Below are 25,629 nucleotides of genomic sequence, written 5' to 3'. Positions count from 1 at the left end.
CCTTGAGGGCACAAAGTAAGAGAAGGCAGTTCTGTCAATGGCTATTAGCTATGATAGCTAAATGGAACTTCCATATCCAAAACCAGTATGCCATTGAAATGCCAGTGGCTCAGGGAAAACCGTGGAGAAGGGTTGTTACCTTCATCTACTGTTTTGTGGGCTTTCCAGAAGCATTTGGCTGGCTGCTGTGAGAAATAAGCATTCTCATTTGCAGGCATTCTCTATCTTGGGTCCCCAGATGTTGCTGGATTACAACTTCCATCATCCTCAGCCACAACTGGGGGTTGGAGTCCAAAAATATCTGGGGACCCAAGAATAAGAACTACTGGGCTACTGGACTTCATGGATCTTTGGTGGGGATGTGCATGGAATGGATTTTGTGTTCCATTCTGAGCTTGGAATGGAATGCAAGTTCCATGGACTGTTCCATCGGAACAACCAGTCAAGCTGGTTGTTCTGACAGAATGACCCCATTCCATCAGAACGTTCCAAGCTCCATTTTGGAATCCAAAGTGGTGCTTTTTTGGCCTCTGTGCATGCGCAGCAGGCATTTGCTTGGAAGTGTTAACCATGCGATGGCCTCCGTGCATGTGCAGAAGCCAGAAGAGTGCTGTTTTAGATTCCAAAATGGAGCTCAGAATGTTCCAAGTGTTCCAAGCCTAGAACATGGTTCTGTTCCAAGCTGAAAACAGGCCCTTTATTTGAAGGGTGTTCTGTTCCAAGTTCGGAACACTCAGAACGTCCCGGTTCACATTCCGAATGTTCTGCCCACAAACCATTCTGCACATCCCGAATTAGTGGTGTGCATGGAACCAGCGCCCTTCAAGCTGATGGTAGGTGGGAGACAGCTTTAAGAATGGGGAGGGTGCACTTACCACCACCCCTCCACCGTGCTTCCCCCTCCAGCGCTCTGTGTAAAAATAGTCTGACCAGAACCAGAAGTGACTGGAAGTGCCCAGCATGCGTGCACGTCATGAGTGCGTGGACCCACCCACAACGTGTGCATGCCAGGCACTTCTGGCCACTTCTGATCAGGGGATTAATGGGGCAGGAAGGTGGTATGCTGCTGTCCCACTGGACTATTTTTACACAGAGCGACAGAGGGGGAAGCACAGCAGTGGGATAAGTGCACCCTCCCCTGTCCTTAAAGCTATCTTCCCCACCTTTGATCCTGCAGTCTATCGAACTGGTTCGGAGGCCCATAAAAGAGCCTCTGAACTGGTTCATGCACATCCCTATCCCTAATTTTTGATCTGATCCAGCGGGGCTCTTCTTATGTTTTATTCTCTTTTGCCCATCTGTGTTACAGTATTCGTATACTCATATAGGCCAGGCAAAAGAGGGAACCTCTTGTGCCTCCCTGGGAGAGTACATACCACAGATCAGGCACCACAACCAATAAGACCTTCTTGTTGATTATACTAAAGCACTCGTATATTGCAGCCCTCTAATACAGCTTAATGTAAAGTGAAAAGCAACGAAGTATTCTTTGTTTTGTTTTTCTGGCCAAAAACAAATTATTAAATGTGTACCGTGTTCTCAAGACTCATTTTTGAGTCATGTTGGGGTCCCCAATTCAGCACTAACCATATTTAACAGCTGAGCATGCAAAGATCCTTGGATGCAGTCATGCACATGCAGATTGCTATTTCAAGTGAAGTTCTATGGACCGGGCTATTAGACTCAACACCATTACCAGAAGAGGATCTTTCTTACCCTGTCCTGCACTGGGAAAGCTAAGAAGAAAGTAGCAGCTTGTTTAGAGTTTCATCATCCCAAACTGATTTGACAAGAAGGGAGCGATGAAGGTGCAGTCATCTTCATCATCCCATTGTCAAGGAAAAATGTATCTGTGTGGGTGGAACTAAACAAGAGAAGTAAGATGGTTTAAGAGAACAGCAACCAGGAAGTGACTCAATGCGACAGCAAAGAGAGAGAGAGGGAAGGAGGGACACAGAGCAGAGGAGGTTAAGTGGGTTTGATTAATGAAAAAGATGGCTTTATATAACTCCTGGGCACTTTCCAAATTACACCCTACAAAACTGTGTTGGTTAAATGTGCTTCCGTACTGCCTGTATTTCGACATTGCACTCTCTGCGCTGTCAGCAATGTGCCCTTCACATTTCTTGATGCCTTTTTTCGGGTTTATTTTTGCATTACAGCAGAGGCACTCTTATCCTTGGACTTCGTGGTCGAGGTCTGGGGCCTTCACACCCCCTGAGGGCCCTCAAATCCTCTTTAGTCTGTCCCAAGTGGTGTGGTCACCATGCCACATCGCTGGCCCATACTGTGTCAGGTGGCGAAGCGTGATTGTTACGTGTGGCAGGTGCTTTAGAGACAGATGAGGGAGTGTGGAAAGAAATATGTGGGATGGGACTATGTGTTGAAATGTTAAGTTGCATGTTGAAATGTTTCTGCTAATGCATATTTGCATAAATATGATTGATTGATGATTGATTAAGTGCTGTCAAGTCGGTGTTGGCTCTTAGCAACCACATAGATAGATTCTCTCCAGGATGATCTGTCTTCAACATGGCCTTTAAGATCTCTCAGTGATGCATTCATTGCTGTCGTAATTGAACCATCCACCTTGCTGCTGGTCATCCTCTTCTTATCTTTCCTTCAACTTTTCCCAGCATTATGGACTTCTCAAGGGAGCTGGAACTTTGCATAATGTGTCCGAAGTATGATAGTTTGAGCCTGATCATTTGTGCCTCGAGTGAAAATTCTGGATTGATTTGTTCTAGGATCCATTGGGTTGTTTTCCTGGCTGTCCATGGTATCCTCAAAAGTCTTTTCCAGCACCAGAGTTCAAAAGTGTCAGTGCTTTTTCTATCTTGCTTCTTCAAAGTCCAGCTTTTGCATCCATAGAGTGTCATGGGAAAAAGCATTGTTCGAACGATTCTCATCTTCGGACAAAGATTCTCATCTTTGCAGGTGTAGACATGTCATGGCATCTAAATATCCTTTCCAAGGCCTTCATTGCAGCTCTACCAAGTGCTAGTCTCTTGCATATTTCTTGACTGCTGGATCCTTTACTGTTGACAGTCAGTCCTAAGAGGCAGAAGCTATCCACCACTTCAGTGTCTTCATTGTCTTCATTGCATAAATATTCCTGTTTTATATTCTTGCATCCTTGTGAGTTCAGTTGCTGTTTGTGCCCTCAAGAATCCACGTGTTAAAAATACTGCGTGTGCCTTGGGGTGTGTTCGTGTGTGTGTGTGTGTGTGTGTGTGTGTGTGTGTGTGTGTGTGTGTGTGTATGTAGGGGGATGATGCTAAACTTGCAGCAGGGAGTGGGGCCTCCAGTGGGAGGGGGGCCTCCAAAGGCCTTTAGGTCCAGACTCCAAAATTAAAAATAGCTGTATTTTCCCATTGTAGGTTTGTGCAAGCTAGAAAAGCCTGCTTGCTTCCTCTGTTGGTGGAATACACAACACTCTTTATTTACAGTTTCAAGACGATCCTGCCAAGCCGAAGTAAACTACCGCTGAACAGCGTGTAATCTGGAAAGCACCCTGGCTGACTCTTGGAATGAAAGTGGCGAGTGACTGACATCTTCACTAACTTTACTCGAGGAAATCCTCAAGTATTAAAAGGGCATATTAATTCAATGGGATTTCGTCGTGTCAATTTAGTCAGGATGTCAGTAGTTGACAAGCATGTGATCTTAACCTTACATTTGCTGAGATAGGGCCAGTTCAGACAAAGTATTGTTCCTTCATCCAATGGCCCTAGTGCTCACAATAAGGATGTATGTGCACTGTGACCACAAATGACCTTCCCCGGGGTGGCAGTTTGTCCACGTGCACTGTAGATACTGGCTGATATTCTGGGCAGTGTAACCTCGATGTCTAAAGGCTGCCAGCACTGCTGTGTGTGTAAAAGGCAACTCTAGGGCTTACAGAGATGGGCTGTTGCAAAGCTCCTACACAAGAAGGAAGAGCCTGTGTGCTGTTTTCAGTACAAGGTTACCCTTGCCAGAACGTTGGCATTAGTTTAGATTAATATGTGTAGCACATCTAGGGAAATTAGGGATAGTTGCCCTGACAGAACATGTGCATTAATGACGTGTGCACATCCTCATTGCACATGCTAGGGCCAGCAGACAAAGTATTGTCCAGACCAGTCCATAGTGAAGAGGAAGGAACGTTCAGGAGAAGATTGGCAGGAGGGAGTGCTTAAACTCTCTTATGCTTCCCGATCCTCACCTCCAAATGGCCCCACCAAAGGCATTTTTTTTCCAACAGGAGATTCGCTTCTGGTTTTAGAACCTGCCTAGAAGGGGGGAAATGATTTAAATTGCTTGCGGAGGGGGCCTTGCTGGGTTAATCAGATGGGGAAAGGGGTAAGCATTCCTCTATCTACTGCCTGTCAGTTTTCCTCTGAAAAGTGCCCCCCCCCCGCTTATTAAGGGACTGAAATATGGACTTTCACGTTTCCCTCAAGGTCTAGTTCCATCTTTAATTGGTATCATAAATAACTAGTTGAAACAGGTTCATTTGGTCATGCTGTATAAAACAGCAAGATTGAAGCACTCCCATTTCCAGGATCTCCTTAGGAGATTAGCTATCAAGGAGCCACATGCTTTAAAAAAGAAAAATCCTGCTCCAGAATGCCTCTGGAGGAATTATTGCTTCTTGCAAACTACACATTGTGTCCAATCCACAATTAGCACTCCCCCCCTCCAAAAATAGCCTTGGGGAAGCCTGATCTGGATTGAAGCCATGGCCGAGGGAGGGGGACCTTCATCATTTATTTATTTATTTTATTTATCACATTCTTATACCGCCCAAAACACGAGTTCTTTTTAGCAGCTACCGTGATCCTGATGGGGGATGCCTGCTTTTGAACAAGGAACAAAAGCTTCCTTTGGTGGCAATGGGGGCCTATTTACTTGTCAAATAACAATAGCAGGGAGGAGCCAGTCTGGATTGGGACCATGGCGTGGGGGAAAGGGTTAAGTTCCTTCTGCTGAAATCCCAGTCCAAATCACACACACCCTGTGCAGCTGCTGTTCTTGAAAGAAAAGGTAAGCCCATTGGGGCAAATGAAGGTTTTCATGTAGGCCTGCACAACATAAGGCCCGGGGGCTGGATCTGGCCCACAGGGATTCTTTCTTACTTTCTTACTTACTTTCTTACTTACTTACTTACTTACTTATTTATTTATGCATGCTGGCCTGTAGGATGGAATAACCTTTAGCAGCCTCAGCTCCTCAGTGCAGTTGGGTGCTTGAGACCAGATGTCCCCTGCCCCGGGATGGAGTCTACTGATGCCATCCTTCTCTCCCCTCGCCTTTCCTCCTGCCCCAAACTCTCTGCCCCAAACTCTTTCATTCTATTTTTAATAATTGATTTTAATGTAACGTAATGGTTAATATAATGTAATCAGAAACCTTTATATTTAAAGCCAGTGTGGTGTAGTGGTTAGAGTGCTGGACTCGGACCAGGGAGACCCGAGTTCAAATCCCCATTCAGCCATGATACTTGCTGGGTGACTCAGGGCCAGTCACTTCTCTAGCAGCCTAACCTACATCACAGGGTTGTTGTGAGGAGAAACCTAAGTATGTAGTACACCGCTCTGGGCTCCTTGGAGGAAGAGCGGGATATAAATGTAATAATAATAATATTTTATTTTAACTGTTTCATTGTGGGTTTTTTTATTTTAATGTAAACTGCCCTGAGCCACTTTAGGAAGGGCGGTATATAAATTGAATGGATCAATAAATAAATACAAATAATGTGCTAAAAATTAACCTTGCCCCCACCCCCAATTCATGGTTGGTTCTGGCCCACTGGGGCAGTTGAGTTGTGTACCCCTGGCTTAATGTAATGTGTCATTTGGCCGTTTGCTGCAAAGCTTGTAAACCGCCCTGAGCCATTTCTGGAAGGGTGGTATATAAATCAAATTATTTAAAAAAAAAAAAAGCTTACAGATGATGCTTTCTAAACATGTGGTGGACACTCCTTCCTAATCTTTTCCCCTGCATGTGTCTTGGGGTGGGCCCTAAACCAGAACACTAATCCTTATGTTAGTGGTGACCAAACTGAGGCTCTTTAGCTTTTGTTGGACTACAAGGAGAGGAGAACTGGTCTTGTGGTAGCAGGTGTGACTTGTCCCCTTAGCTAAGCAGGGTCCACCCTGGTTACATTTGAATGGGAGACCACATGTGAGCACTGTAAGAGATTCCCCTCAGGGAAAAGTAGAGGTTCCAAGTTCCCTCCCTGGCTTCTCCAAGATAGGGCTGAGAGAGATTCCTGCCTGCAACCTTGGAGAAGCCGCTGCCATTCTGTGTAGACAATACTGAGCTAGATGGACCAGTGGTGTGACTTAGTATATGGCAGCTTCCTATGTTCCTAATACCCATAATCTCCAGCCGCTACAAACTGCAGTTGGGGTTGATGGGTGTTGTAGTCCAGCAGCAGCTAGAGAGCCTCAAGCTGGCCACCCCTGTCTTATGTGCTATTCACTTTGCTCTGGCAATACATACCAAGAGCCTATGTAACTGTGCTCCTTCCCTTTCCTTGAAGCTCTTTAATTATCTTTTCTTATCTTTAAATTAAGTCAGCAAGTTAAATCCTTTGTTTGTCTTCCATTTGGATAGGTTTGACCCACATTTTCTTAACTTGGTGAGGCTCTTTGCAGCCTGTGGGAAAGAGCCTACAAATTCCTCCAGGGCCTCAGATGTGACCCTTTGATCATTTCCAAGCCAAAAATGTCAACTCAGATGCACATTTTTCCATGGTTTCAGATACAAATATAAAAATTTCCATGACGATATCTTCAAAGGAGCAAGATTACGAGTCAAGCAATTCTCCCTTCCTGCAGCGCAGTATAGATTTACTTTTTTATTAGCTTCTAATTTGCAACGTTGTTGGGTAGTCAAATGAGGGGAGGGGGGAAATGAATTATGCAATATCACCATGGGTGTTTGGGTACACTGTAGTGCTGGTGAAGAATATACAGCACCAGTGTAGTTGGAAGTATCTCTACCATTGATAATAGTTTTAATTAATATTCTGATTTGGCAGCCAATCAAATAAAAATGATTACCGTTCTATCTCTCTCAGCCTGCAGGCATTCTAGGAATAAAAGAAGTGATAAAGGGCAAGTGAGTAGAAGGCTAGTATTCGAAAACACACACACACACATACGCACAAGTCACAGAATGAATGAGTCCAGGTTTTTCAAATGCCACCAGAGAGCTGAGGGTTTGTTCTTCTAAATATGTTTGGATTTCAACATTCGAGGTGCTCCCATCTCTCATGTCATGATTTCCCATCTTCTAGGAACATAGGAAGCTGCCATATACTGAGTCAGACCATTGGTCTATCTTGCTCAGTAATGTCTTCACAGACTAGCAGCAGCTTCTCCAAGGTTGCAGGCAGGAATTTCTCTCAGCCCTGTCTTGGAGACGCCAAGGAGGCACCTACTAACTTGGCAAAGAGGCACTTTTGAACATGGTGATTCTCTTTATTTAGCAGGGGGAGAATAACTGGCCCTATCCACCCCCAGCACAGTACCTCCAGTGACTGTTGCTGGTGTCTTATCTTGTGTTTCTTTTTAGATTGTGAGCCCTTTGGGGACAGGGATCCATCTTATTTGTTTGTTATTTCTCTGTGTAAACCGCCCTGAGTCATTTTTGGAAGGGCAGTATAGAAATCTAAATAATAATAATAATAATAGTTGTAGTAGTATTCGTGCTAATATTTCACTACTCGGGACAGCACGAATACTATGACGCTATCTTTAATTTTTCTTTAGTTATCCTAGACCCTTGGAAAAGGCCTGATAATTAAAGTTCCAAATCCAGTCAATAACAACTGGTAGACTGTGTGTAAATAGAGGATGATGATGATGATAACATCTGGTAGACTGTGTGTAAATAGATGATGATGATAATAATAATTAATATCCACATCAGTCTGTGTGGCCAGTCTGTATTTGAAAGAACTCCAGAGAGTGCATGCAGAAGAAAGGCAGAAATTCATTAGACTGGAGCTTATTGCTGTAGAAACAGAGTGCCTCCCTCACGAGGCCATGTGAGGCAATAGGAGGCAAGTGTACCACTTGCCTACTGCCAACACCTTTCTCCTGCCACCCCAGACTTCTCAAGTTCCTCCTTGCTGTCCCGGCCACGGAACTCACAATCCGGATCCTTAGGCCAGAGCCCAGCGCTGACACCATTGCTCCTCTACTTGCTGGCTTCATCTTCAACAGCACACTCTGTTCTCCAGCAGGCAGCAGCACCAACTAGAAGACAGAGTGTGCTACTGAAGGTGACATCAGGGGGAGGTGAAAGTGAGGAGGAAAGGGACAGTGGCGGTGCTGGGCTCCAGCTCAGGGACAGGGCGATACAATGCAGATTGCTTCAGGTGACGACAGACACTGTGCAGAAATCCTTATCCCCTCCCCAAGCCTCTGGCACTGACATATTAAAAAGTAATAATCTGATTTTCAAATCTTGCATGTCACAGTATAAACCAATTGCAAATATAACCAACTTTAAATGCATATTAGTTCACAAGAAGCCTGGTTTTCAGATCTGGTTCCCCTTTTCCTTTTCCTATACGCCCTGCCCTTTAACTGCTGGTGTCTGCCATAAGCATTTCTTTTGGTGTTAGAAGGCAAGGCCCAGTCGTGATATAGTGTCCTTTTTCCTATTTAATATCAGATCAGGTATTCAAGAAAGGTTTGTCAGGCAGGATCCAGCTGAAGTTAGTGATGACTAAGTCTCATTGAAATTAATGGGACTTACATCAGTGGCGCACCTAGGTCCAAATTCAGCCTCGACCTATGTGGCTTTGGAGGGCCCCCCCACAAGCCCCCCCCCCTTAATTTTTTCCAAATAAAAGGTACCTCAGCCCGCTGCTGCTCCTGCCTCCTGGGGGCCTCCAAATGATCTGGAGGACCTTGCCAGAGCCCCACAGCTGTGCCACTGCTGCCCCCCACCCGCCACTGCCCTGCCGCACCGATATTTCCCATCTTCCAGGGAGAAGCCGAGTGGAACTGAGCAGAGCAGGCCACCCCCCATGGCAGCAGATGGGCCTCTCCCCAGCCGGCGTGGAGACTTCTCCCCACTCCCTGGCCAGTGTGTGAGCTTGCAGTTTAGTATGGAGAGTGTCGTGTGCTGTGCACGCAACACTCTCCATACTCAAACTGCGCAGGCGTGCCGGCCGTATCGGCACAGCGGGGCAGCTGCAGGGCTCTGGTGAGGCCCCCAGATTGCTTGGAGGCCCCCCAGGAAGCCGGAGGCCACTGACCTGGTCCCCAAAGTCCATGGCTAAGTACGCCTCTGACTTAAACTAGTCATTACTAACTTGTCTCATTGATTTTAGTAGTCAATCATGACTAACTTAATCTGCCCATTGTTTTTATAGGTAGTAGATGAAAATGATGCCTGGGAGAATCCTGCAGCAACATTGGACTCTGAGGATGTGCAGTTATTGCAGTCCTGGATCCATTATATACTTGATTGTAACTAAGCCTAAGTACATGCAGCTGAAAAACTTGTATATTATCCCCCAATGAATCTTTCCCTTCCTTTGTGTCAATATCTCAGGGTAAGGGGATTCTCCAGTTATATTCTGTGAAGGGTCATACACAGTAATGGTGATTACATAAACTCCCAACTGTCCATATTTACCAAGAAACACTCCCTGTTTTCTGGCAACTGTCCCTAGTAACTCACTGTCCCTATTTTTGCCTCTTGGGGAATGCCTTGTTCAGTTTTTTCCACACAAGTGGCTAGATTTGTTTTTCTTCAGGCTTCAGCTCCCTCCTCAGAGTCTCTAGAAATCAAATTTCCACCCACTGCTGGGTGCGTGGCTGCATTGCATCTTCAGTGCATCTGTGTGTAAATGGGAGCACAACAGTAAGGCACTTTGCAGTGTGCATATGGGATCCAGTCCAGCATTGCGTTATTGTGCATGGGAAGCTTAGACGGCCAATTCCTGGTATGAGAATTGGTTGTTATACTTTTATCCCTGTTGTCATCTGCAAAATGCTGGAGGGTCTGGTCTTGGCTTAGCTGCTTTGGTAATCAGGAATAATGTGCTCTGCATGCACCTTATTACCTGCTTTCCATTTGTGGCCTGCTTGTAGTCTACATTGGTTGACCACACACCCCACACATTGTATGCAATGCCGTTTTATGCCAGACCTCCCATGTTGCTTGATCAGATCCCTTACATGTGCACAGGCATGTCCATGTTTTCACTGGTGAAATGTTGGAGAGGGCATGTGGTTATAGTAATAATTATTTGATAATAGTAATCTCTGTATACACTCACATACATTTTAAGTGATCAAAGTGCTTTGCATTTACAGGCACTCCCCGACTTACAAACATCCAACTTACAAACACCCGTACTTACAAACAATGTCCATAACCTATTATATTAAGAAAGTCCCCAACTTACAAACGCCACTTGCACATACAAACCAGTCATCCTCTCAGGAATGATATGCATTCCAAGTTATGAACATCCAACTTGCAAGTAAACTTTTGGAATACAACCTGTTCGGAAGCTGGGGACTTCCTAGATTCCCTCAGTAATATGTTTACAACAGCCCTGAGAGGTAGGATAACTTTATTTCCTTATTACAGATAGGGGCTGAGGATATTAGATTGTTTAAGGCCAGCAAATGAATATGAGGCTGAGATGAGATATGAAATTGAGACTTCCTGGTTCACAGTTCCATTCGTTGCCATTGTGCTACGCCAGCACCATTTGAGTCTACAGGCAAATTAGGGACCCACACAGATTCAAGGCAAACTCTCACTTTATTTTTGGAACTGTGAACAGCACTGAGTTCTGCCATCCTCCCTGGTTTTGTTTCCACTGGATAATGCTGCAGCAGTCCTTCTCCTCCTTTTGGTCTTCATTTTCCTCCTCTACTTAACATTCTTGCTAGTTAAAAAGACAGTTCAGAGTGACAGTATAGAAAACAGAGCCCAAACTGGAAGAACCTTCCTCATAATTTGAGGCCAGTGGTATTTTCTTGATCATAGTAATTTATGGAGCATTAGTTGCCATAACGACAAATTGCAGCATTTAGGCTGCCATTGTTTTTTCTTTATAAGGTGAATTTTGTGCTGGGGGGGAAACTCAAACTGAAAGACTCAATTTAATCACAGGAATTAGGTGAGTACTTTTTAGCACATTCATGTTGTTCCTGCCACAAACAAACTTAGTACATGTAAAAGGCTACAGAGTCATTGATCCTGCGGGCAGTTGTGACTGCAGTTTATTTAACAATGAATACGCTGGGGTTTTCTTTTTTCTGTTTAAAGTGATAGGTTGTAAACAGTGTTCCCTCTAAGGCATGCGCATGTGCGCGCACTCACAAGTTTTTTGATGTCCACTCCGTTAATTTTAGTTTCCGCTCAAGTTGAATCAGGAAAGCCCCATTCTGAATGCACATGCACGCACACTGCCTTGCTACTTCTGCTCAAAACCAAACTCATGCCACACAGAGATGGAAAAAATTAGAGAGAACACTGATTGTAAACTATAGAATTTCTTAAACAAAAAACAGTGAGCCTGTAGCAAAATCAGAAGGGGCCGTGAGGGGTGTGTTCTGTAAATCGTTGCGAACTGAAGAGATGCTTTCTTGACTTAATACATGCGATATTTCACTTTATTCCCCCGCTCCAGCCTTTTGTTACCTGTGGAAAGCAAACCTTTCTTTTCAAGTTAGTGTACTGTAAATTTTAAATTTCCTGGTGACTTTTATTTTCAAACTGCACAGCAGGTTGTTACTCAGCAGGCTGTCCAGGGACTAATACACCACATGTGTTCTCAGTTTTGGACCTTTTATGTTAGGAAATTTTCCACTGCACAGTTACATTAAATCCAAAGGGAATTGAGAAGAGCACAGGTTTATCTCTTATGCTCTACACTACAAGGTTAAGCAAATGAAATAACAATAGATGGAAAGGAAAACAAAAATGGGAAAGGTTTGCTTCCTCATGTGATGGCGTGCTGCCACGTGGGCTCAGGATAACCCTGCTGTCAATCATTCAGAAGCAAAAAACAAAAAGTGAGGTTTCACAAATCAAATAGAAAATTATCCTGCTGTTGTCCCCCGCTTTTTCCCCTCTCCTCGTAAGTGCATAGGAAAAAAAAGAAATTCATACTGACTAAAAGTACACATGAAGTGAGAACTGTGTTATTTTGCATGATATATCTCAAGGACATAACTGACAATAATTTTGTCACCATTTTCTAGTTTTCCTTTTCTTGCAGCCATATACTGACATATCACTCTAAAAAGTGGGAAGAGCAAAGATTATTCATATAAGGGAGCTTCTGTAGTGTAGTCAGAACTGCTGTAGCATATTTTTTCTTTATTTAGTGACTGACATACTGTGCAAGGATATGTCCGCCTAGTAATGTTGTAACTACAAAAAGTGACATTGCACAAGAGTAAGCTTGTTGGAAATAATGGCCTTACTCTTGTGTAAGAGACATCTTTCCCTTTTTTCCCTTTTTGCAGTTGCACAACTTGCATGCATGCAGCGTTACCCGGCAGACCTACCCTTGCACAGTATGTCAGCCATTATATTTATTACTTTCCTTTCTATCCTGGTACTCAAGGCGATATTCATGGGGTGCTCAGATCTAGATCTGTTGAGCCTGTATATTCAGCAAAATAGTTGCATCATGTGCCCTCAGATCGTACCCTTGGACCATTGTTATTTATTTCCACTCTACATTATTGTGAATATAGAAGCAAAGGTGACTTAGAAAATGCAGTATTATTATATAACTCGAATGGAACTGCAACAAAAAATTGATGTATATTCCTGGTGTGCATATGTTACCTGAGCCTGTGCTTGAGCATGATGAAGGTTTTAGCTACCTTCCCCCCTCAGAAACAGGAGTTGTGACTATCTTGAGGGAGTATTCCTCAAGCTGAAAAAGTTTCCTTTTTTGTTCAAACCCTCCTCCCTCACTCCATGCCACTAAGTTCCGTTTTCTGAGCTCTCTCCGCCTGGTTGTCTGTTAACAGCACTCTGAGTAAGCAAACATTCTGCTTCATTGAGTTACATTAGGACAGCTTACCTAGGAGGGCAGGGGAGGGTGGCCCCCTTAGATTTTTTTCTCCTTTCAGATTTGTGTGAAACTGACATATCTGCAGGTTACCTCCGCATCTGCCAGTCCCTCCCTCTAACCTGCAGATGCTCAAATTATGAATCCATAAGGAGCATAAACTTTCCAGCTATATAATGGCTTATTATTATTTTATTTCATTATATTTTAGTAGTAGTACTAGTAGTAGTAGTAGTAGTAGTAGTAATTTGACATATAATGGCTTATTATTATTATTTGACATATATAATGGCTTATTATCATTTAATGGCCCCCCAGCTTATCTAGTTTTTCATACCTCTGCACTAGAACTTGCTCTCTTCCATGATTTTGGCTTTTTAAAAACAGAAACTCCCTACATTAGGCACAGCAGTAACAAATCCAGTAGCACAGTAGAACCAGTAACGCCAATGCTACCCTTTGAGTATATCATTGGAAAAATGCTAGAGTAGCACACCTTTCGACACTTTGAAGATGAAAACAGGGACATTCCTATGCATGAGTGGGTTTTTGGCTTCACCATCAGGTAAAAGATAATAAGAATGCAGATGCTGATGTACAAGTCGGTTAAGCAGTTTCTTTGTGATGTCACCTCCTCAAGATTTAGCTACCAGAGGCATAAACTGGGCCAGCCCTACCATGAAGCGAACTGGGTGATCTCAGGCAGCAGAGTGTAGGCTAATTCTGAGGGGCAGCACAGCAGTTCAACCAGCATCCCCACCATGAATGACCTGCAGAAAAAGGAAGGTGAAATAGTATGCTGCTTTTGCTTTTTCCTTATAATAGAAAAACAAGGAAGGAGGAGATATTTGAAAGAAGGAAGGAATTCAGGCATATCTTTAATAGGGAGGAGGATGAATGAGAGAGGAAGGAACCATTTTGGTTTCTCTGCTTTTGGTAGAAAAAGCCATGCGCTAGCACTGGGCATGTATACTGCAGAGAGAGAACATGTGCTGGAGGAGTTGAGGTTTTACCTTGGACAAGGCTCTGAAATGTTTGGCCCAGCTGAATTGATTGTTGGAAATTTCTGGGCATTTCTCTTTTCTATGAGGTTTGATGCATCTTCTCAGAAGTTCTGACCAAATGGTTGTCTGTTCTCTTCATAATGCACTGATCCTTTGTCATTCACATGACTGAAATCCCTGGGGCTAGGAAGGGCTGGGTGGAAGGTGGGAATATACCAACCTTCCCCCACACGCCCTCCAGTGCTCTGCTGCGCCACTCACCCACATGATCAGTGCAGCAGAAATCTCTGGAGAAGAAAGTCCTGCAGTATCCCACAATGCATTGCATGGTCAGTGGGGAGGCTGCCTGTGTCAATGCAGCAGCTTCCTGGCCACTCTATAGGTGACACTCTATTGCTGAAAGGGAGCCGGGCTGCCAGGAGCTGCTACACACAATTGGGGCTGTTGAGGTAGGAAGAGGCTGTTAACATTTTACCATGGTTAACACCAAAGTAAAAGGATGGGGTGGCCCTGCTTCAGGGCAGCTAGGTAGGAGCCTCTCTTCCCTGGGTTTCCCACTCCTACCCAGTGTTGCAGTCATGTGAACAACCTTTTTGTTAGTTATAATATTTATACCCCCACTTTATAAGAAGTGCTCCAAGGGCTGCTAACAGCAATCATACAACAACAACAACAATTTATATATACCGCTTTTCAACACAAGTTTCCAAAGCGGTTTACAAAGAGAAATCATAAATAAGAAAGGTGGCTCCCTGTCCCCAAAGGGCTCACATTCTAAAAAGAAACATAAGATAGACGCCAGCAACAGTCACTGGAGGTACTGAGCTGGGGGTGGAGAGGGCCAGTTGCTCTCCCCCTGTTAAATATAAGAGATTCACCACTTTTAAAAGGTGCCTCTTTGCCAAGTCAGCTGTGGGGGGACAGATTCAAATCACAATGCAAACCAAGAAAACAGAAGATCAATCAAAGAGCATCAGTAAAAACCAGCAGTTAAACCTTTTTTGAAAGAGGAAGGGTGGTTCACTGTCTGCTTGAAAACAGAATGGGAAGGGCTTTGACACATACCACTAGGGAGGGAATTCCAAAGATATGGCATTGCTACTGAAAAAGTCCTGAACCTGGTACCTGCTCCTGGATTTGCATCAAAGGTGGACCAGAGATCAAGGCTTGAAAAGCCAATTGCAAGACCTGGCTACATGTCTGCCTGTCATGGGCCCCTTTTTATCTGGGTGGGCCTGAGTGAGCTGTGTGTCTTGCCATCACTCACACAGGCTGTGGGCAGAGAGGTGGTCTCGGGGATCATCAGTGGCCCTTCTAAAAATCCTGGCATCTGCCCAATGATTCCAGCCACTATCATTGATCCTGCCTAGATAGGTTCATACTGATTTGTTATTAATGTTTGTTCTGATGTTTATTTACTTACTTACTCTCCCACAAACACTAGTTGTCTCAAGGAAAATTTCAAAAATACATTGGCCCTTTGTGCCTTTTAATTAGCATATATATGCTAATTAAAAACAACAACAATAACAATTTATATATACCGCTTTTCAACACAAGTTTCCAAAGCGGAAACTTTGGAACACACACACACACACACACACACACACACACACACACACACCAATTCATTACCAGCTTGAGGCTTGTCTATTTTCTAATTTATTTCATTTCCTGATATTTCATCCCCCCACTGATTACTTGTGACTTTACCATTCTGCTCCATGCCTCATTTGGGTCCCAAAATATTTCCATTATTCTCTCAGAGTAAAAATCACATGGAATCAATTTAGAAGTCCAGATCACAAAGTAAAAGGTAGTCCCTGCAGGTACATCACATGTGGCCCACATGTTGCACAGCCATCTGCTGCCATAAGGGAGCTGTGTCCCTGCACAGAGAGGCTGCTCCAAACTCAGCTGCTGTTTTGTCAAGCAGAGTATACGAGGTGTGAGGGCAAAGTGATTTTTGCTGATTCCCCCTCCTGCCATTAGTCCTCTTTGCCATTCAGAAATTAGGGTTGCACAGCCCTCAAGTAATATTTCTAGATTGCAAAAATATGTCCTTGAGGGTTTCACAGCCCTTAGGGAAATATTTCTGGATGGCAAAGAGCACTAACGAAGGTAGGGGGAATCAACAGAAATTACTCTGCCCCCACACCTCGTGTGCTCTGCTGCTTGACAAGATGGCTGAACTTGGATATATTCAGAAATACATCCCAGAGGGTTGCAGAGCCCTCAGGGAATATTTCTGGATGGCAGAAATATGTCCTTGAAGGTTTCACAGCCCTTAGGGAAACTTTTCTGAATGACAAAGAGCACTAACAAAGGAAAGGGGAACTAACAGAAATTGCTCTGCCCCCACACCTCGTGGAGCAGCCACACTGCACAGAGATGCAGCTTTTTTATGGCAGCAGGTGCCTCTGCAACATATGGGCCACTGTTTTGGAGAGCTACAGTAATACATCTGCAGGGACTACTTTTGGTCTGGAAGCCAAGTCCTGTGAGGAATGGTTTGAAAAGGTTGGGTATGTTTAGCCTAGAGAAGAGATGACTAAAGGGAGATATGATAGCTGTCATCAAATATCAAAGGACATAGAAGGAGGAGTGTTGCTCCTGAGGGCAGGACTAAAGCCAACAGTTTGAAATCACAAGGAAGCAGATTTAGGCTAGACATTCGGAAGAACATCTTAATTGTAAGAGCTGTTTGACAGTGGGACAATCTGCCTTGTGCAGTGATGGTCTCTCCTTCTGTCCTTCTGTAGTGGTTTTCAAACAGAGGCTTGGTGGACGTCTTTCAGAGAAACTGTAGCAGTTTCCTGCACTGATCAAAGGGTTTGACTAGAAGGTTTCCAAAGTCCCTTCCAACTCGAACATTCATTCCATGACTTGGCTGCTTGGCTTGGACTTAGCAGTGGCAATGTGTTGCCTCAAACAGGCAGACAAATAGCTGCACCGCCTTCTCCCCTTCCTCCTCATGTGTTGAATTTCAAAAAGAGAAGGGGAAGAAGGAGTAGAAAAAAGAAGAGTACTGCCCATAGAGTAGGGCTAGAGCATCTTCTCACCACTTCTTTCCAGCAGTGGTAGCACTGTACATGAGTGGGTCTATGGTAAGATACCTCAAAATTCATACACCCTGTCGAAATCCATTCTACACAGCCGTCTTCAGGCCATTGCATGGGAGTCCCATCCCTGTTTTCATGCATACATGAACAAGTGTTTTCTGTAACCTTCTCCTGCATAGTTCATAATTTTTGCCCTTCTAAGTTTCTGTTATATTCAAAGACAGATGTCTCTGTCTTATGAATAATCAGAGGTAAATTAACTAACTGAGGTGAAAATTCACCTTGCACTCCTCTGGCCCGCATAAAAGGAAAAGAAAGCAAGCATGAAATTAATTTTATTTACCGTTAAATGATAACTGGAACATGAATTGAGACGATGTGAAAATAAATTAATTTCAGCAGTCCTCAAGTAAATCAAGTTAAATGTCAGATGTGTTCCCTGGAAATATACTTAATAGCTGTTTCTTAAGAGACTTGTTTCTTTATTGCCTTGTTAAAAAAAACAACATCCCCAAAGGGTAATTATTTTGAAATAGAGGCCAAGTTCAAAATATATTCACAGTCCAATCCTTTGAGATTTCTATCAGTTCAAGCACCATTCTGGCTGCTTATCACACAGATATATTACTAGAAAAAAGGGAAGAAATACAGAAAAGGCCTCCTGGTTGTTTTGCTTTTCTGCAGCATTTATAGAATGAAACAGCATTTCACAGTGCAGATAGTATATCAATTCATTGTTTATTTACAGTCACGTCTCTCTGGAAACACTTCTTCTGGACAACCTGAGTACTTCTTGCTGTTATAGCAGCAGTATAAAGAGCTCACTAGAACTCTGGTGAGTTCTAGAGAGAGCTCTAGAGAGAGAGGTCTCTATAAGATTCTGTATTCTCTTCCTTCAAGTTTTTTGACCTTCATTTAGATTACTTTTTACACACGCACCTTATTCAGCCAAGCCTGTGAATCAACCTCCACTCTAAAGATTTAATGCTCAAAATAAGTTATGAAAATTGTGACTTCATAACCTTTTTCACAGTTTCCATGTCACATTCATGGAATGCGGGGTGGGGAGGACTGCACCTGCTGGCTTATCCTCAACCTCTCTGTGTTCAGCTGAAGGATTCCTGAACAAGCATGGAAGAGCATAGAGTGCTGGAGTTGCATAGAAGCTCCATTCTATCATAACCGCAGATTCAGACTCAGTCAGGGGATAAGGTGAACAGTTCGGAGAAGAGACAGGGTGGGAAGACATACAGCCCAAGCCCCATTCGCACGTTATGTTCAACATTCGTACAATGAGTGTACATGTACACAGGTACAGTCATTCACATGTTATATTGGACTCAGGAACAGAAACATTCTTCCTATCTGTACCATGCATTTGAAGGGCCGGTATCTAGGTTCATTTTTAAAATGAATACAGGTACAAACACATGTACAAGTGTGCAAACCACTGTATGCTTGTACAGCATAATGTTTGAATCAAGCTCCAGTCTCTAGATGATCCTATGTCACAACTCCTCATACTCCTGAGGGAACCAGATCCAGCAGTCCCACCACAATCTAAGAAACCAACCCATCTTCATCCTGACTTGGATGAGCTCCTTGAGGACCTGCCAGTCAAAGTAGAAGTTCCCAGGCACCACCAGAGTGAACACCTAAAAAAACCCAAACAAGAGTCTTTTAAGCTACAGAGCCTTTCTTTCCCAGGGAACAGGGGTGGGCCAAAGCACTTTACCGGGGCAGCAGCTATATAAACCAACAGTCAGCTCCAAGGCTCTGCTGGAGCAACATCCAGCTTAACCTGTTGTGCCCAGCTCTTCCGCACCCCCACCTTGGAGCTACCTGAGGTCTTGACCCTTGTACCAACTGTGCTTGCCTTGGAGCTATTTGAGGTCAGTGTTTTTATTTATTTATTTATTTTTACATTTATATCCCGCTCTTCCTCCAAGGAGCCCAGAGCAGTGTACTACATAGTTGAGTTTCTCTTTCACAACAACCCTGTGAAGTAGGTTAGGCTGAGAGAGAAGTGACTGGCCCAGAGTCACCCAGCTAGTTTCATGGCTGAATGGGGATTTAAACTCGGGTCTCCCCAGTCCTAGACCAGCACTCTAACCACTACACCACACTGGCTCCTACTACACCACACTGGCTCCCAGAACTCCTGCCACCATCCATATTCCTGCCTCAGCAAAGGCAACTGGTCAGACACTGACCCTGGTCTGGATGGAGCAGAGTACTAATGAGTTGATATTCAGAGCTGAAAGGCTAACAACAGTGAATTGGATGGAAGGAGCACTCACAGCAGTGGTGATGCCACCCTGAATCTTCTGAGAGCAGTGGTTCTTAAACAGTTTTCCAGAAAGCTCTGGAAGCTTATCAGGAGTTCTTCAGTGAGAAAGTCAATAATGGCAATAAGCTTTCCTCAACAACATTCTTGCCCAACTCAGTGGAGTGTTGGATGAGCTCTAAGGCATACTTCTACTTGATAAGGATGATGGTACAGCCTGTCATAAGTCCACTGTTGTTTATTTTAACTGAACACAAGGGTTTTCTTTGGGTAGCTGCTCAAGCCTGAGTGCATGAAGCTTGAGGCAGAGCACTCTTTAACTGAACAGGTTTATGTATACAAGAGTAATGAAAAGAGGTAAATCAAAAGTGCTTGGAGATATGAAAATTTCTTTCCTTACAGATGCTGTTTTTAAAACACCTATAATATCCTACAAATTGCTAACCTACCATTCTATCCACCTTTCTCCCACACCATCCCCAAACCCACTAATTAGCCACTCTAACTTCCTTTTTCATACATTCCACCCTCCTGGCATTCTTTCCCCACCCACTTATCTCGACATTCCGTCCTCTGAACAACACCCCCTCCCCCGCTGCCCAGCCAGATATGGCTCAGGCACAGTTCATTATAGGCCTGATAGACCTAGCCATTGTGCCACAAGAAACAAGTATGTGATGTAAAACATAGCCCAGAATTCTCTGCAGTGCATCAGGATTCTGTGGCAAGTTGACTAAGACCTAAGAAGTCTTTGAGCAGAAAAAGTATGGAAGGAAATTCCCATAGGACTTGCTACGAAGGGTCTGGGGGACTGCATGGAGATTGTTGGTTTGCCCTCTCCTGCAGTGTGTGACTCTGCCACTCCCCTTCCTCTGTTGTCTCCCTTGCATCAATTTTATATAAATTACAGGCAGCTATGGCTCATTCATTTCAGCTCTCAGGGCCATTCCTCATGAGATGGATTTCTTGCCCCAAGACAAGATAAGAACAAGCCCCAGTGAACTCTAAAAAATGAGCCTAGCTGCATGTTTCAGGAGACAGCAAAAATTACCTCCAAATAGCTCTCCAGACTCTTTGTAGTATGTTTAACTGAGCACAGTGGGGTCTATACATCTACACATAGAGGCTGTTCTCACAGGCTGGGACAGGCCAACCTGGGTTAGGCTGGTCATGAGAAGCGGCGGGATCCACGCAGATCCCTCTGCTTCCCACCCACTTAACCCTCCAAACCAACCCAGCTGTCAGCCAAGGTTAAGGGTGCAAGTGCACCCTTAATCCAGATGCCCGGGTATCATGTGTCTCATTGGGCTGAGTTCAGCCCGAGGAGACTCTAGGAATCCCCTAATGCAACATGCACATAGTACTGTGTATTGTGGGATATGGGCAGCCGGAACAATGAGTTCTGGCCAGAGATCCCACTGCACTCCTTTGTGGAGTATGGAACATGTGGATGTGTGGAAGGTGCACCGAAGATGGTCCACTTGGTCATCTGTGGGGGAAGGTAAGTTGAAAGCAGCCTTCCCTTCCCCCCTCCCCACCCATTCCTAGCGATCATGAGAATCACGTCATACTTTTCTTAAGCATACCCTGATATCACTTCAGTACATATGCTTGCACTCTGCCTCTGTACTTTTCTTTGTGATGTAACATACAGGCTTGTTTTGTTGCTTGTACATATGGAATCCCAATAATGGTTTTCTGCAGCATGTACATGTGGTAAAAGATACAGTGTGTGTTTCACCACACATGACAGTTGATGTGAGGTTTTATATTTGAAAGTGATATCCCGAAATGAATCATGGATGAAGTGCCCCTCACCTTCTAGCCCACAACAGGGTGCAAATAGAAGGAGGAACTGTCCTTGGAAGATCAGTTGTGGCAATGATCAGTTAAAGCTACATGATTTTGTGAGAACACATTCTCAAATTCTCCTTTTGCACAAGGGTGCTTTCTTAGTTTCTTGATGTCCATGCAACATCAGGGAAAGAAACACTTGGGAGAGGCTGCAGCTCAGTGGTTAGAGCACATCCTTTGCTTGCAAGGGTTTCAGGCTCAGTACATGATGTCTCCAGTTCAAAGGCTCATGGGTGGAAGATCTAAGGAGGAGCACTGCTTTGAGGCTTTGGACAACTGAAGTATTGGTCTGAACCCAGGGATTCTCAACCTGGGAGATTCCCAGGATCTCCTTGGATTCCCAAGCTATCGTTGGACTACAACTCCCACCCCCATTATAGCCTTCAGCTGGGAACCACTAAAAAAAGGTTGGAAAAGTTGGGGCAGGAGGGTGTTGGAAAAAAGTATAAGGCAGCTTCATCTGTTCAGAGGATGTACAATCTACCTTCCCTGGATGATAGAGCTTAGTGTGGTCAAATATGCAGAAGCTTCCCATCATGACATTACTTCCTTTGACAGGGTCAAGTAGGTTACAGCTGCCTCAGATATAGTTTATTCCTACATCGTGTAAATGTAAGTAGCTGTCAGTCAAGAGAAGCTTCGAACAGGCTGCTATGTCAATAGGAATTTTCTCTCTTAATACTCTCCTTTCCGAGTGCAAGAAGACAGCTGTCAGGTTATCACTGGGGAAATATTTCCCTCTGCCTTTTGTAATTTAGGGTCCACTTTATAATGTTCTTTGCCATGCTGTAAGGTGTAGCTTTTGTAGGATTTGTCAAGCTTTTATGCATTACACATGTAATTAGTACCCTCCAAAAACAGGGATAATTTGCATATACCGTAAAGAAGAAAATGTTATTTTTTTCCAGGCAAATTTTTTGCAGTACAGCTATTTGAAAGAACACCTGAATGACAAGGCAGGTGAGAAGTGCTATGCTGGAGGACTGACCCTTGTAATACCAACCTAAAATCTGATACACCAAAAATATTGTGAAGGGAAGAAATTGACTGTCAGATTTGATCAGTGCCATTGAATAGGCTGTCATCCGAGTTCTAGATGTTTTGCTCAGATACAAATGCAGCTGGTGTTTCCGATGGCTGCTGAATGCAGATAACACAGGTGGGGAAAGAGGGTTGTGTGAGCAGTAGTGATTTTCACTCCATTGTCTTGACATTCTCTTCCTCCCTGCTCTCCCCTTCCCTTTGCAGGAACAACATGTTTGATTGCATTGCTGTCAGATAAGGAGCTCACAGTGGCCAACGTTGGGGATTCGAGGGGCGTCTTGTGTGATAAGGATGGAAATGCTATTCCTTTGTCACATGATCACAAACCCTATCAGCTGAAAGAGAGGAAGAGGATTAAAAGAGCTGGTAAGCTGATAAAGTTTGATGTTTTCTTCTGTAGGTGTTCTGATAGAACATAACAATATTCTGCATTACTGAAAAGCAGACCAGCAAAGCAAAACAAAGCAAATGAATCAATTGCCTTTTGCTTTTTTCAGTGTTGCAGATATACAGAGATTCTCCTTAGGGAGGCTCAACCCTGGAAGTAAAACCCTGGATGTGAAAAGAGAACCTCAGGGGTGATAGCGTGGTAGAATCCAGAGAAGCTCCATGGAAACAAAGGAAGACTGGAGACACTCTAGACAGAGCCAGTAATCCCAAGAGTATATAACAGGCTTTCAAAGCACAGAAGAATTCATCAGAATTCTTATATCATTAAAAACAAATTCTGCTGTCTGCGGGATCCATTAATACAAATCTAGCAGCACTATGGATGTCTCCATTCCATATCTTATTTGTTTGTTGTTTCTCTTTGTAAATTGCCCTGAGCCATTTTTGGAAGGGCGGTATAGAAATTAAATAATAAATAAGTAAGTAAATAAATAAATAAATAAATAACCAGTCAATAACACCTGTCTGACTGTGTAAACAAGAAATAATTAATAATAATCCCCTCCGCTGGGCACTACCTTGATGAGGTGGAGGGGCCTGTAAGCTTTGAGAATGCAGGGGGCTATGCTGGAGGGTCACCCAAACCAGACAGGCCTCTGCTGAGAAGTCAGACTAAATGTGCCTAATCCCATAACCATGGTGAGAACAAGAAAAATGAATTCTATACCGGATCAGTTGCTGCTGGAGTCAGCAAGGGCCACGTCGAGTGCTAGAGTACCTGGGCACTTCTTAAAAAATGGTTTACAGGACTCAGGATCTTCAGCTGAGCATCCAGGGCTGGAGACTGTAGAGCTACTGGAAGAACAAACTCAACACTGAAAGTATACAGTCACAGAAAACTGAAAAATTATGATTTGTTACTTTAAATTGAAGTGGATTCAAGAAAAGAATGTATGAAATTTGGAGACAAAAACATCCGAACTCGGAAATTACAGAACTTAGATTAGCGGATCAACGTCAATTTATAATGAGAAAGGAAGTATTTACTGATGTGGAATTGGATGAACTCAAGCAAAATATCCAGAGTGAGGATATTAACCATGAACCACCGAGAAATTCTCCAGCAGATCCTGAAGGAACAGTAGTAGAGCAACAAGGCATAGCTGAAAATGAATACAAAGAAAGAAGTAAAACACCTCTGTTGACTGTGCCAAATTCTCAAGACCATCAGCTAACTGAGATGCAAAAAGAACTGAAAGGGAAAATTGTTGAACATATGAAAGTAAGAAAAGAGCGTAAAAGACTGCCTGCACTGAAGCTGGTGTCCAAAAAAGATCTGGCACAAGCATTAAATGACCTGAACAAAGCTGTAGCTGAGATTGAGACTGAGACATTACAGGAAACAAACCAGCTCATGTACAGTGCTGCAGCAGTGATCACACAAGAGCTTGGATATGAACTTAACAAGCCAAAGATACAACAAAAGGAAAAACCAAAATGGAAGGTTAGATTGGAAAGTAAAATCAGTAAGTTAAGGGCAGATGCCCGCAAATTGAAGAACACGAAAGAGAAAAAGCTTAGGAATACTTAGTAAAGAAGTACCACTTGGATACCAGGAAGATCAAAGAAGCCCTCGAAATTGTGAAACAGCACATTACAGCACTAACGAAGATCAGCCGATATGATGCTCGTGTACTGCAGTACCAACAACATTTCCTTTTCTATTAAAATCAACATTGGTTTTATCAGTGTGTTAATGGAGAAAAATTGGATAACATTGTGCAACCAGACAGGGAACAGCTACTTGGGTTTTGGAGAAACTGTTTGAACAACCCTGTTGATTACAAGAAGAATGCAGAATGGTTAAAAAAAAGTTGAGGGAAAATTGGATGGATGACTTGATAATAACACCCCAACTGGTTGAAAACCGAGCAAAATAGATTAAGAATTGGACAGCACCGGGAATGGATGAAGTACATGGCTTTTGGCTCAAACATCTGACCAGCTTACATAAAAGATTAGCCAAGCAATTGAATGATATACTGGAAGGTGGAGAACTTGATGAATGGATGACAACTGGCAAGACTTTTCTTCTTCTGAAAGAAGAAAAAGGTGCAGTACCAAGTAACTATAGCTCAATAACTCTCCTTCCAACAATGTTCAAGCTCATGTCAGCAATTGTAGCAGATGCCGTGCGAGACCACCTAAAAAGGAAGAGTTTGTTGAGTAAGACAGGACTGTTGAAAATAAAGGAATCAGAGGATGAATACAAAAAACAGCAGATGAGGAATCAACAAGAAAAATGGCACAATAAACCATTGCATTGCCAGTTCTTTAATGACATACAATTGAAAATCAACAATAGTACAACATGGCAGTGGTTAAAGAAGGGGACACTGAAGAAAGAAACGGAAGGTCTCATTTTTGCAGCCCAGGAACAATCACTACGAACAAATGTTATAAAAGCAAAAATTGATAAGACCCAGAAAGACAGTAAGTGTTGGTTATGCAAGGAAGCGGATGAGACGGTTGAGCACCTTGTATGTTGTTGTAAGAAAATCATGCAGACTGATTATAAGGAAAGACACAATAAAGTTACTGCGATGATCCACTGGAATTTTTGCAAGGATTACAAATTGTCAGCAAGCAAGAATTGGTGGAATCATCCGATTGAGAAGGTCACAGAAAATGAGGGGGTAAAAATCCTGCCAGATCTGACAGTCATCGAGAAGAATTGGGTTCTGATAACTGAGATTGCAATCCTAGGGGATAGATGAGTCGGTGAAAAACAATTGGAGAAAATAACTAAATACAAGGACCTTCAGATTGAAATTGAGCAGGTCTGGAAAAAGAAAACAGTAGTGGTGCCAATAGTTGTTGGTGCCCTTGGTGCAGTACCAAAAGAACTTGAACACCATCTTGACACCTTGG

At 43.5% G+C, this 25,629-nt stretch overlaps 1 protein-coding gene across 3 annotated transcripts in view; it reads left to right on the top strand.

Moving 5' to 3' along the window:
• PPM1L (protein phosphatase, Mg2+/Mn2+ dependent 1L) overlaps positions 1–25,629 on the top strand; it is a 312,849-nt gene that overhangs the window by 264,203 nt on the left and 23,017 nt on the right. For all 3 annotated transcript variants that reach the window (XM_053307876.1, XM_053307875.1, XM_053307877.1), the window contains exon 4: positions 22,513–22,674. In XM_053307876.1, the coding sequence (XP_053163851.1) occupies positions 22,513–22,674 (162 nt within the window). The remainder of the gene's footprint in view (positions 1–22,512; positions 22,675–25,629) is intronic.

The sequence above is a fragment of the Hemicordylus capensis genome, chromosome 3 (assembly GCF_027244095.1).
Source record: "Hemicordylus capensis ecotype Gifberg chromosome 3, rHemCap1.1.pri, whole genome shotgun sequence".
NCBI classification, from domain to species: Eukaryota; Metazoa; Chordata; class Lepidosauria; order Squamata; family Cordylidae; genus Hemicordylus; species Hemicordylus capensis.
This window is presented reverse-complemented; position numbering and strand designations above follow the sequence as displayed.